This window comes from Anthonomus grandis, chromosome 1 (genome assembly GCF_022605725.1).
Source record: "Anthonomus grandis grandis chromosome 1, icAntGran1.3, whole genome shotgun sequence".
NCBI lineage: Eukaryota > Metazoa > Arthropoda > Insecta > Coleoptera > Curculionidae > Anthonomus > Anthonomus grandis.
Genome location: NC_065546.1, coordinates 23,350,827 through 23,363,373, shown reverse-complemented (window position 1 = coordinate 23,363,373; position 12,547 = coordinate 23,350,827). Strand labels below are relative to the sequence as shown.

Below are 12,547 nucleotides of genomic sequence, written 5' to 3'. Positions count from 1 at the left end.
CGCGAAAATAAAAAGGAATAAGCAATGGCGACGATTGATGATGCGAAGGTGGGTGGTGGGAAGGGACGAAAGAAGATCGATAATCTAATGACAATTATGACAGAAGTTGGCCCTCGATGCGGTCTAACCGAACTACATTTTTTACGTTAAGTTTTAGAACTTGATGATCAGGTTAGGCTACCTTTCGAACACTCTTTTAATATTAATTTCTCTATGGGTTTCCTATAAGTAACGAATGAAAACACGATCTGTATAAACTGTTTGTTGTAAATAACTGGAAAAATGAAACCATGGTCATTCCGATTTACTTCCTTGAAACGATTCGATTTCGAGTCGAAGTCTTATTAGTAATGCTTATCATTTCTAATAAGACTTCTTCTAATTAGGACACTCCTATAGTAAACTGCAGATCACTTCATTTGAAGAGGAACCTCCCTACCAAAGATGTTGTATTTTTCGAACCAGTGACCTTAATAAAGCTTGCCCTAAGAGCGCCATCTGTTGGTGGTTGAATTTGGTAAAGTCTCTAGGTCCGTAAGAGTTCCAGCTGTTTATTTCCAAATGTCACAAGAATTTTTTTCATTTGTTTTGTCAGATGAAATTCTTTGTTTTGATCGATGATCAATGTTATGATTAATCTTTTTGATTAAATAAAGTGCAAATTATAAACTATATTGTGAAAAACTACTTTTCGGGGTATTTGTGCAAAAATTTGTCGTTAAAATGTGTGATGAGCAGCAGGGATCACTTTTGATGCTGCCTGAAGTAGCACTGGAGAAGATTTTTTCTTTTCTATCCTATGATCAAATTGCCAAAAATAGAATTGTAAGTATAAAGCCCCTTAGCAAGAATTATTGTTTCTTAACGATGATATTAATTGAATCTATCGATTAACTAGGGTACATCTTATTTGTTTTTTACCTGTTGCTTACAATGTACCTACCTTGTTGCTACCAATATTTGTGTCTGAAGCAGCACCTGATTGGTTGCCAGCAACCTATTTATAGTCTGCACTTCTCTTCTATCTCCCACAGGATAAAATAATAAAATAGAAATTGATCCTTATATTATTAAGAATTATATGAATAGATTTATGATATTTCCAAACCTCTTCAAACAAAAGCTTGTTTGTAAAAAAAAACTGAATAGTTCATTATTAAAAAAAATTATTGAGTAGTTGATTATTAAAAGGTCTCTTACCTCCTAAAACTCCCAAGGAATTTTAATGAAAATTTGTAGGGAAGGTCAATAACTGCTAGAGGCAATTGCTTCTGGCAGTTATTGACCTTAGTTAAGTTGAGGAACCCCTGGAACTCATGTGTGTGAAGCTAGCGTCCGATCGATATCCAGCAACCAAAATCGAGAACGCAGCATATGCCGGTTGCCAGCGACCAATTTATAGTCCGCGCTCCCTGTTATTTAATCAATATAATGCCCGTATCTCCAAAAATTCCCAAGGGATTTTAATAATTTTTTGTCCAGATATTAACAATGAATACCTAAATCGACTGACGATGGTCTCAAACCTCTACAAACTAAGGTTTTGTTGTGAAAATTAATTAAAAAGTCAAATGGTAAAAAAATGAAAAAGGCTCTAACTCCCAAAATTCCCAAAGGATTTGGATAAAACTTTTTTTTATAAAAGATAATAAATATCTAAATTGATTTTAGATGGTTGCAAACCTCTACAAACGAAAGTTTTTTGGTAAAAAATTATTGAATTTTTAGATGTACAAAAAAAATTTAAAAGCTATAACTTCCAAAACTCCCAAAGGATTTAAATGAAACTTTTTTACGCAACTAGTAATAAACATTTAAATCGATTTTACATGGTTGCAAACCTCTACAAACGAAAGTTTTTTGGTAAAAAATTATTGAAGTGTTAGATGTAGAAAAATATAAACGGCTATAACTCCCAAAACTCCCAAAGGATTCGAATGAAACTTTTTTATACAACTAATAATAAATATTTAAAACGATTTTACATGGTTGCAAACCTCTACAAACGAAAGTTTTTTGGTAAAAAATTATTGAATTTTTAGATGTACAAAAAAAATTTAAAAGCTATAACTTCCAAAACTCCCAAAGGATTTAAATGAAACTTTTTTACGCAACTAGTAATAAACATTTAAATCGATTTTACATGGTTGCAAACCTCTACAAACGAAAGTTTTTTGGTAAAAAATTATTGAAGTGTTAGATGTAGAAAAATATAAACGGCTATAACTCCCAAAACTCCCAAAGGATTCGAATGAAACTTTTTTACGCAATTAGTAATAATTATTTAAATTCAACAAACACAAGTTCTACAAACGAAAGTTTTTTGGTAAAAAATTATTGAAATGTTAGATGTAGAAAAATATAAACGGCTATAACTCCTAAAACTCCCAAAGGATTCGAATGAAACTTTTTTACGCAATTAGCAATAAATATTTAAATCGATTTTACATGGTTGCAAATCTCTACAAACGAAAGTTTTTTGGTAAAAAATTATTGAAGTGTTAGATGTAGAAAAATATAAACGGCTATAACTTCCAAAACTCCCAAAGGATTTAAATGAAACTTTTTTACGCAACTAGTAATAAACATTTAAATCGATTTTACATGGTTGCAAATCTCTACAAACGAAAGTTTTTTGGTAAAAAATTATTGAAATGTTAGATGTAGAAAAATAAAAACGGCTATAACTCCCAAAACTCCCAAAGGATTCGAATGAAACTTTTTTACGCAATTAGCAATAAATATATAAATCGATTTTACATGGTTGCAAATCTCTACAAACGAAAGTTTTTTGGTAAAAAATTATTGAAGTGTTAGATGTAAAAAAATATAAACGGCTATAACTTCCAAAACTCCCAAAGGATTCGAATGAAACTTTTTTATATAACTAATAATAAATATTTAAATCGATTTTACATGGTTGCAAACCTCTACAAACGAAAGTTTTTTGGTAAAAAATTATTGAAGTGTTAGATGTAAAAAAATATAAACGGCTATAACTCCCAAAACTCCCAAAGGATTTGAATGAAACTTTTTTACGCAATTAGTAATAAATATTTAAATCGATTTTACATGGTTGCAAATCTCTACAAACGAAAGTTTTTTGGCAAAAAATTATTGAAATGTTAGATGTAGAAAAAAATAAACGACTATAACTTCCAAAACTCCCAAAGGATTCGAATGAAACTTTTTTATACAACTAATAATAAATATCTAAATCGATTTTACATGGTTGCAAATCTCTACAAACGAAAGTTTTTTGGTAAAAAATTATTGAAGTGTTAGATGTAGAAAAATATAAACGGCTATAACTTCCAAAACTCCCAAAGGATTTGAATGAAACCTTTTTACGCAATTAGCAATAAACATTTAAATCGATTTTGCATGGTTGCAAATCTCTACAAACGAAAGTTTTTTAGTAAAAAATTATTGAAATGTTAGATGTAAAAAAATATAAACGACTATAACTTCCAAAACTCCCAAAGGATTCGAATGAAACTTTTTTATTCAACTAATAATGAATATCTAAATCGATTTTACATGGTTGCAAATCTCTACAAACGAAAGTTTTTTGGTAAAAAATTATTGAAGTGTTAGATGTAGAAAAATATAAACGGCTATAACTTCCAAAACTCCCAAAGGATTTGAATGAAACCTTTTTACGCAATTAGCAATAAACATTTAAATCGATTTTGCATGGTTGCAAATCTCTACAAACGAAAGTTTTTTAGTAAAAAATTATTGAAATGTTAGATGTAAAAAAATATAAACGGCTATAACTCCCAAAACTCCCAAAGGATTCGAATAAAACTTTTTTACGCAATTAGTAATAATTATTTAAATTCAACAAACACAAGTTCTACAAACGAAAGTTTTTTGGTAAAAAATTATTGAAATGTTAGATGTAGAAAAATATAAACGGCTATAACTCCTAAAACTCCCAAAGGATTCGAATGAAACTTTTTTACGCAATTAGCAATAAATATTTAAATCGATTTTACATGGTTGCAAATCTCTACAAACGAAAGTTTTTTGGTAAAAAATTATTGAAGTGTTAGATGTAGAAAAATATAAACGGCTATAACTTCCAAAACTCCCAAAGGATTTAAATGAAACTTTTTTACGCAACTAGTAATAAACATTTAAATCGATTTTACATGGTTGCAAATCTCTACAAACGAAAGTTTTTTGGTAAAAAATTATTGAAATGTTAGATGTAGAAAAATAAAAACGGCTATAACTCCCAAAACTCCCAAAGGATTCGAATGAAACTTTTTTACGCAATTAGCAATAAATATATAAATCGATTTTACATGGTTGCAAATCTCTACAAACGAAAGTTTTTTGGTAAAAAATTATTGAAGTGTTAGATGTAAAAAAATATAAACGGCTATAACTCCCAAAACTCCCAAAGGATTTGATTGAAACTTTTTTACGCAATTAGTAATAAATATTTAAATCGATTTTACATGGTTGCAAACCTCTACAAACGAAAGTTTTTTGGTAAAAAATTATTGAAGTGTTAGATGTAAAAAAATATAAACGGCTATAACTCCCAAAACTCCCAAAGGATTTGAATGAAACTTTTTTACGCAATTAGTAATAAATATTTAAATCGATTTTACATGGTTGCAAATCTCTACAAACGAAAGTTTTTTGGCAAAAAATTATTGAAATGTTAGATGTAGAAAAAAATAAACGACTATAACTTCCAAAACTCCCAAAGGATTCGAATGAAACTTTTTTATACAACTAATAATAAATATCTAAATCGATTTTACATGGTTGCAAATCTCTACAAACGAAAGTTTTTTGGTAAAAAATTATTGAAGTGTTAGATGTAGAAAAATATAAACGGCTATAACTTCCAAAACTCCCAAAGGATTTGAATGAAACCTTTTTACGCAATTAGCAATAAACATTTAAATCGATTTTGCATGGTTGCAAATCTCTACAAACGAAAGTTTTTTAGTAAAAAATTATTGAAATGTTAGATGTAAAAAAATATAAACGGCTATAACTTCCAAAACTCCCAAAGGATTTGAATGAAACCTTTTTACGCAATTAGCAATAAACATTTAAATCGATTTTACATGGTTGCAAATCTCTACAAACGAAAGTTTTTTAGTAAAAAATTATTGAAATGTTAGATGTAGAAAAATATAAACGGCTATAACTTCCAAAACTCCCAAAGGATTTGAATGAAACCTTTTTACGCAATTAGCAATAAACATTTAAATCGATTTTGCATGGTTGCAAATCTCTACAAACGAAAGTTTTTTAGTAAAAAATTATTGAAATGTTAGATGTAAAAAAATATAAACGACTATAACTTCCAAAACTCCCAAAGGATTCGAATGAAACTTTTTTATTCAACTAATAATAAATATCTAAATCGATTTTACATGGTTGCAAATCTCTACAAACGAAAGTTTTTTGGTAAAAAATTATTGAAGTGTTAGATGTAAAAAAATATAAACGGCTATAACTTCCAAAACTCCCAAAGGATTTGAATGAAACTTTTTTACGCAATTAGCAATAAACATTTAAATCGATTTTACATGGTTGCAAATCTCTACAAACGAAAGTTTTTTGGTAAAAAATTATTGAAGTGTTAGATGTAGAAAAATATAAACGGCTATAACTCCCAAAACTCCCAAAGGATTTGAATGAAACTTTTTTACGCAATTAGTAATAAATATTTAAATCGATTTTACATGGTTGCAAATCTCTACAAACGAAAGTTTTTTGGTAAAAAATTATTGAAGTGTTAGATGTAAAAAAATATAAACGGCTATAACTTCCAAAACTCCCAAAGGATTCGAATGAAACTTTTTTATTCAACTAATAATAAATATCTAAATCGATTTTACATGGTTGCAAATCTCTACAAACGAAAGTTTTTTGGTAAAAAATTATTGAAGTGTTAGATGTATTAAAAAAAACTTAAGGCTATAACTTCCAAAACTCTCACAGGATTTGAATAAAACTTTTTTTAATATTAATAATAAACATTTTAAGTGATGAGATTTAAGACATGTTGCAAAACTCTCTATTTAAACTAATTAAATTGAGTTATTTTAACTAATCAAAAGACCATAATAATTTTCCAATTGTTTATTTTATATAACAAATACAAAGATAGTGATTTCTGAGTAGAAATACAAGATCCAAGTCCAGCCAAATAGTAGTATGGAATTAAACCATCGGGGCTAGTAGCTCTAAGTCGTCGATACTACAGTCAGGTGCTACAAAAGGAGTCCGGGTCTTCCCTTTAGGTAATCGCTCTCTTTCAGGAGACAACAGTCAATATTCTCCATAAAGGTCCAATCAAAAATTACGTTAAAACCACTGGCTGGATTGTTACCAAGATGCCTAGAAAGTATACCTGAGGAGGTTTCATTAATTGTATTTAAGGAAAACTTACATAGGCCCCGTTTGTAGTAGTGTGTGGTCTCAGTTAAGATCCTTTTGGAAATTCATCCAGGAATTTGTATATGTTGTTAGAAGCAGTTAAGTTTTTACCCACTGAACTGCCCAGCAATAAAATTCTTTGCGCACTTTGGTGTAATTTTCTTTTCAATTTTGTTTTATTACACGACGGGGAATGCATTTACGCACGAACTGGGACGCACAAGGCACTCCAGGACAGTGTGGGGCTCGGTGAAGCCACTACCCACTAAACCCCTCCGTGTTCTTTCCCGACCGCATCTGCCCGAATACTCGCTACAATATCTGACAGGTGCCGGTATGATATTTTTCTCCCTGATTTCCCTACGCAAAAGGGCTCCTTCCTCCCCTTCACCCTTGCCAATCCCAATCCAAGAAATAAAAGGTTTTCCTAACAAGTTGATGCTTATTATTGATAGACTCAATAATTTAAAGGTATAATTTAGAACTTAAAGATAATCGTGAGCAGCCTTTGTACTTTATTATGATTAAAAAACCGCAAAAGGGCTCCTTCCTCCCCTTAACCCTTGCCTATCCCAAGCCAAGAAAAGAGTAATATAGCGTAATAAAAATATCTGTATGAATATTGTATTGAATTCGGTAAAAACCTAAGAGTTTATGTATCGATGGTTCTTACTATCTAGACAATAAGACTGCAGGAAAGTGGGTCAGTTACTTGATAAGATAAATAATGTATTTTTTAGGTAGAATTTAATGACAATAGAAAGATTTTAAAAGGATAATAAAAGAATTTGCGAGACAAAGATTATACATAATTTTACAATCTAAAAATAAATTTAAAAATCTTATTTATTTGAAACTTTTGAAACAAACATAGGTATATGATTATTTATATATTCATAAATTCGGTACAAAGAGGACAATTGTAAGTTATAGCTTCGAAATCATTTTCGATGTATTCCTCTCCGAGGCATTGAGTCATGTACCATCGCTTACAAACATCACATTCAATCCAATTAGCAGTTATTAATAATTGAGTCTCTCCGCAAATAACACATCTTTGAGACATATCAGAATTTTCCAACAAAAATGATTTCAAAGCATAGCGCTAATCCTCTGGCTCGGAACACACAAATAAATTATCGTCTTTCCCCTTAAATAATTTCTCAGCCCAAAGCAAAATAAATACCCCACAATTAAAACTGTCCCTTTGCTTCGGGTGCTCGTAAACTTTTATCTTCCATTTGGATTTGTTTAAAGAATACTGTTTAGAGAATTTTAAAAAATAATCATTTGTTTCAGATGCTGAACTACCGAAAGGATTTAAAAAAGAAAACTCTCGTTTTTTAAAATTTATAAAAACCAAACACCAATGGCAGTTATTTTGCAAATATGCATATAAATATGAGTTAGGTGCAGATAAATTTAAATCCGGTGTGCAATTTTCATTAAATAAGCTGCAACCTTCAAAAGAACTAATATAAGTTACTATTGACGTTTTACTATATAGAAACAAAACTATCTCAATCAAAAAATTTGAAAGCCATTTTCTATCATCTAAAGTTTGAAAATCTGTATTTTCTAAATATTTGAATGGTTTCGCCCCCGTATAGAATCCCACCACGTATTTTTTTAGTGTTGAATTTTTTTTATAGTAATTTATATCTTTAATTAAGCCATTAGGATAGGTTCCACTTCATAACGTGATATTTTTGAGAAAATGATTATTTGGTCCGAAATAAATTGGATCTCTTAATTTTTGTTTTTTTCCCCACTTTTCCTGCTGCAACATGCCTAAATTTGGATCTTGTTTATTTTTTTTAATTTTTCCAGTACAGCGAACTTTTTCAATGTCAAATATAATTTGTTTATGCAAACCTAAGGTCACTTCCCTTGTAATACGTAAAAATCTACTACATTTTAGCCGTTTTCCTGGCAATGTATTATGCTTTAATTGTTTGAAATGTCCTTCGACAGGTGCATTACTATACTTCTTTAAATCTGTGTCTTCAGAGATAATATTGGACCACATGGGTAAGTAGGGTAAGTATCTTTTTAAAACAAGTGTAGCAATCTCTGGGTGAAAAAATTTGTTATTAATATTTTTAACATTTTTGGGCATATTAAGTATAAAATTTTTTTTGAAATGTTGATAAAATAATGATCGATTTAGATATTTATTATTAAATGTATAAAAAAGTTTCATTCGAATCCTTTGGGAGTTTTGGAAGTTATAGTCGTTTATATTTTTCTACATCTAACACTTTAATAATTTTTTGCCAAAAAACTTTCGTTTGTAGAGGTTTGCAACCATGTCAAATCGATTTAGATATTTATTATTAAATGTATAAAAAAGTTTCATTCGAATCCTTTGGGAGTTTTGGAAGTCATAGTCGTTTATATTTTTCTACATCTAACATTTCAATAATTTTTTACCAAAAAACTTTCGTTTGTAGAGATTTGCAACCATGTAAAATCGATTTAAATATTTATTGCTAATTGCGTAAAAAAGTTTTATTCAAATCCTTTGGGAGTTTTGGAAGTTATAGCCGTTTATATTTTTCTACATCTAACACTTCAATAATTTTTTACCAAAAAACTTTCGTTTGTAGAGATTTGCAACCATGTAAAATCGATTTAAATGTTTATTGCTAATTGCGTAAAAAAGTTTCATTCAAATCCTTTGCGAGTTTTGGAAGTTATAGCCGTTTATATTTTTCTACATCTAACACTTCAATAATTTTTTACCAAAAAACTTTCGTTTGTAGAGATTTGCAACCATGTAAAATCGATTTAGATATTCATTATTAGTTGTATAAAAAAGTTTCATTCGAATCCTTTGGGAGTTTTGGAAGTTATAGTCGTTTATTTTTTTCTACATCTAACATTTCAATAATTTTTTACCAAAAAACTTTCGTTTGTAGAGATTTGCAACTATGTAAAATCGATTTAAATATTTATTACTAATTGCATAAAAAAGTTTCATTCAAATCCTTTGGGAGTTTTGGGAGTTATAGCCGTTTATATTTTTTTACATCTAACACTTCAATAATTTTTTACCAAAAAAATTTCGTTTGTAGAGATTTGCAACCATGTAAAATCGATTTAGATATTTATTATTAGTTGTATAAAAAAGTTTCATTCGAATCCTTTGGGAGTTTTGGAAGTTATAGTCGTTTATTTTTTTCTACATCTAAAAATTCAATAATTTTTTACCAAAAAACTTTCGTTTGTAGAGGTTTGCAACCATGTAAAATCGATTTAAATATTTATTATTAGTTGTATAAAAAAGTTTCATTTGAATCCTTTGGGAGTTTTGGAAGTTATAGTCGTTTATTTTTTTCTACATCTAACATTTCAATAATTTTTTGCCAAAAAACTTTTGTTTGTAGAGATTTGCAACCATGTAAAATCGATTTAAATATTTATTACTAATTGCGTAAAAAAGTTTCATTCAAATCCTTTGGGAGTTTTGGAAGTTATAGCCGTTTATATTTTTTTACATCTAACACTTCAATAATTTTTTACCAAAAAACTTTCGTTTGTAGAGATTTGCAACCATGTAAAATCGATTTAAATATTTATTACTAATTGCGTAAAAAAGTTTCATTCAAATCCTTTGGGAGTTTTGGGAGTTATAGCCGTTTATATTTTTCTACATCTAACACTTCAATAATTTTTTACCAAAAAACTTTCGTTTGTAGAGATTTGCAACCATGTAAAATCGATTTAGATATTCATTATTAGTTGTATAAAAAAGTTTCATTCGAATCCTTTGGGAGTTTTGGAAGTTATAGTCGTTTATTTTTTTCTACATCTAACATTTCAATAATTTTTTACCAAAAAACTTTCGTTTGTAGAGATTTGCAACCATGTAAAATGGATTTAAATATTTATTACTAATTGCGTAAAAAAGTTTCATTCAAATCCTTTGGGAGTTTTGGGAGTTATAGCCGTTTATATTTTTTTACATCTAACACTTCAATAATTTTTTACCAAAAAACTTTCGTTTGTAGAGGTTTGCAACCATGTAAAATCGATTTAAATATTTATTATTAGTTATATAAAAAAGTTTCATTCGAATCCTTTGGGAGTTTTGGAAGTTATAGCCGTTTATATTTTTTTACATCTAACATTTCAATAATTTTTTACTAAAAAACTTTCGTTTGTAGAGATTTGCGACCATGTAAAATCGATTTAAATATTTATTGCTAATTGCGTAAAAAAGTTTCATTCAAATCCTTTGGGAGTTTTAGGAGTTATAGCCGTTTATATTTTTCTACATCTAACACTTCAATAATTTTTTACCAAAAAACTTTCGTTTGTAGAGATTTGCAACCATGTAAAATCGATTTAAATATTTATTACTAATTGCGTAAAAAAGTTTCAATCAAATCCTTTGGGAGTTTTGGGAGTTATAGCCGTTTATATTTTTTTACATCTAACACTTCAATAATTTTTTACCAAAAAACTTTCGTTTGTAGAGATTTGCAACCATGTAAAATCGATTTAAATGTTTATTACTAGTTGCGTAAAAAAGTTTCAATCAAATCCTTTGGGAGTTTTGGAAGTTATAGCCGTTTATATTTTTCTACATCTAACACTTCAATAATTTTTTACCAAAAAACTTTCGTTTGTAGAGATTTGCAACCATGTAAAATCGATTTATATATTTATTGCTAATTGCGTAAAAAAGTTTCATTCGAATCCTTTGGGAGTTTTGGGAGTTATAGCCGTTTTTATTTTTCTACATCTAACATTTCAATAATTTTTTACCAAAAAACTTTCGTTTGTAGAGATTTGCAACCATGTAAAATCGATTTAAATGTTTATTACTAGTTGCGTAAAAAAGTTTCATTTAAATCCTTTGGGAGTTTTGGAAGTTATAGCCGTTTATATTTTTCTACATCTAACACTTCAATAATTTTTTACCAAAAAACTTTCGTTTGTAGAGATTTGCAACCATGTAAAATCGATTTAAATATTTATTGCTAATTGCGTAAAAAAGTTTCATTCGAATCCTTTGGGAGTTTTGGGAGTTATAGCCGTTTATATTTTTCTACATCTAACATTTCAATAATTTTTTACCAAAAAACTTTCGTTTGTAGAACTTGTGTTTGTTGAATTTAAATAATTATTACTAATTGCGTAAAAAAGTTTCATTTAAATCCTTTGGGAGTTTTGGGAGTTATAGCCGTTTATATTTTTCTACATCTAACACTTCAGTAATTTTTTACCAAAAAACTTTCGTTTGTAGAGGTTTGCAACCATGTAAAATCGATTTAAATGTTTATTACTAGTTGCGTAAAAAAGTTTCATTTAAATCCTTTGGGAGTTTTGGAAGTTATAGCTTTTAAATTTTTTTTGTACATCTAAAAATTCAATAATTTTTTACCAAAAAACTTTCGTTTGTAGAGGTTTGCAACCATGTAAAATCGTTTTAAATATTTATTATTAGTTGTATAAAAAAGTTTCATTCGAATCCTTTGGGAGTTTTGGGAGTTATAGCCGTTTATATTTTTCTACATCTAACACTTCAATAATTTTTTACCAAAAAACTTTCGTTTGTAGAGGTTTGCAACCATGTAAAATCGATTTAAATGTTTATTACTAGTTGCGTAAAAAAGTTTCATTTAAATCCTTTGGGAGTTTTGGAAGTTATAGCTTTTAAATTTTTTTTGTACATCTAAAAATTCAATAATTTTTTACCAAAAAACTTTCGTTTGTAGAGGTTTGCAACCATGTAAAATCGTTTTAAATATTTATTATTAGTTGTATAAAAAAGTTTCATTCGAATCCTTTGGGAGTTTTGGGAGTTATAGCCGTTTATATTTTTCTACATCTAACACTTCAATAATTTTTTACCAAAAAACTTTCGTTTGTAGAGGTTTGCAACCATGTAAAATCGATTTAAATGTTTATTACTAGTTGCGTAAAAAAGTTTCATTTAAATCCTTTGGGAGTTTTGGAAGTTATAGCTTTTAAATTTTTTTTGTACATCTAAAAATTCAATAATTTTTTACCAAAAAACTTTCGTTTGTAGAGGTTTGCAACCATGTAAAATCGATTTAGATATTTATTATTAGTTGTATAAAAAAGTTTCATTCGAATCCTTTGGGAGTTTTGGAAGTTATAG

The 12,547-nt window shown here is 28.5% G+C and overlaps 1 protein-coding gene across 2 annotated transcripts in view; it reads left to right on the top strand.

Annotated features, from left to right (window-relative positions):
* The first annotated feature begins 556 nt into the window (after window positions 1–556).
* The window catches only part of LOC126743850 (F-box only protein 28), a 73,831-nt gene continuing 61,840 nt past the window's right edge, over window positions 557–12,547 (top strand). For both annotated transcript variants that reach the window (XM_050451093.1, XM_050451085.1), the window contains exon 1: window positions 557–825. In XM_050451093.1, the coding sequence (XP_050307050.1) occupies window positions 724–825 (102 nt within the window). In that variant the 5' untranslated portion in view covers window positions 557–723. The remainder of the gene's footprint in view (window positions 826–12,547) is intronic.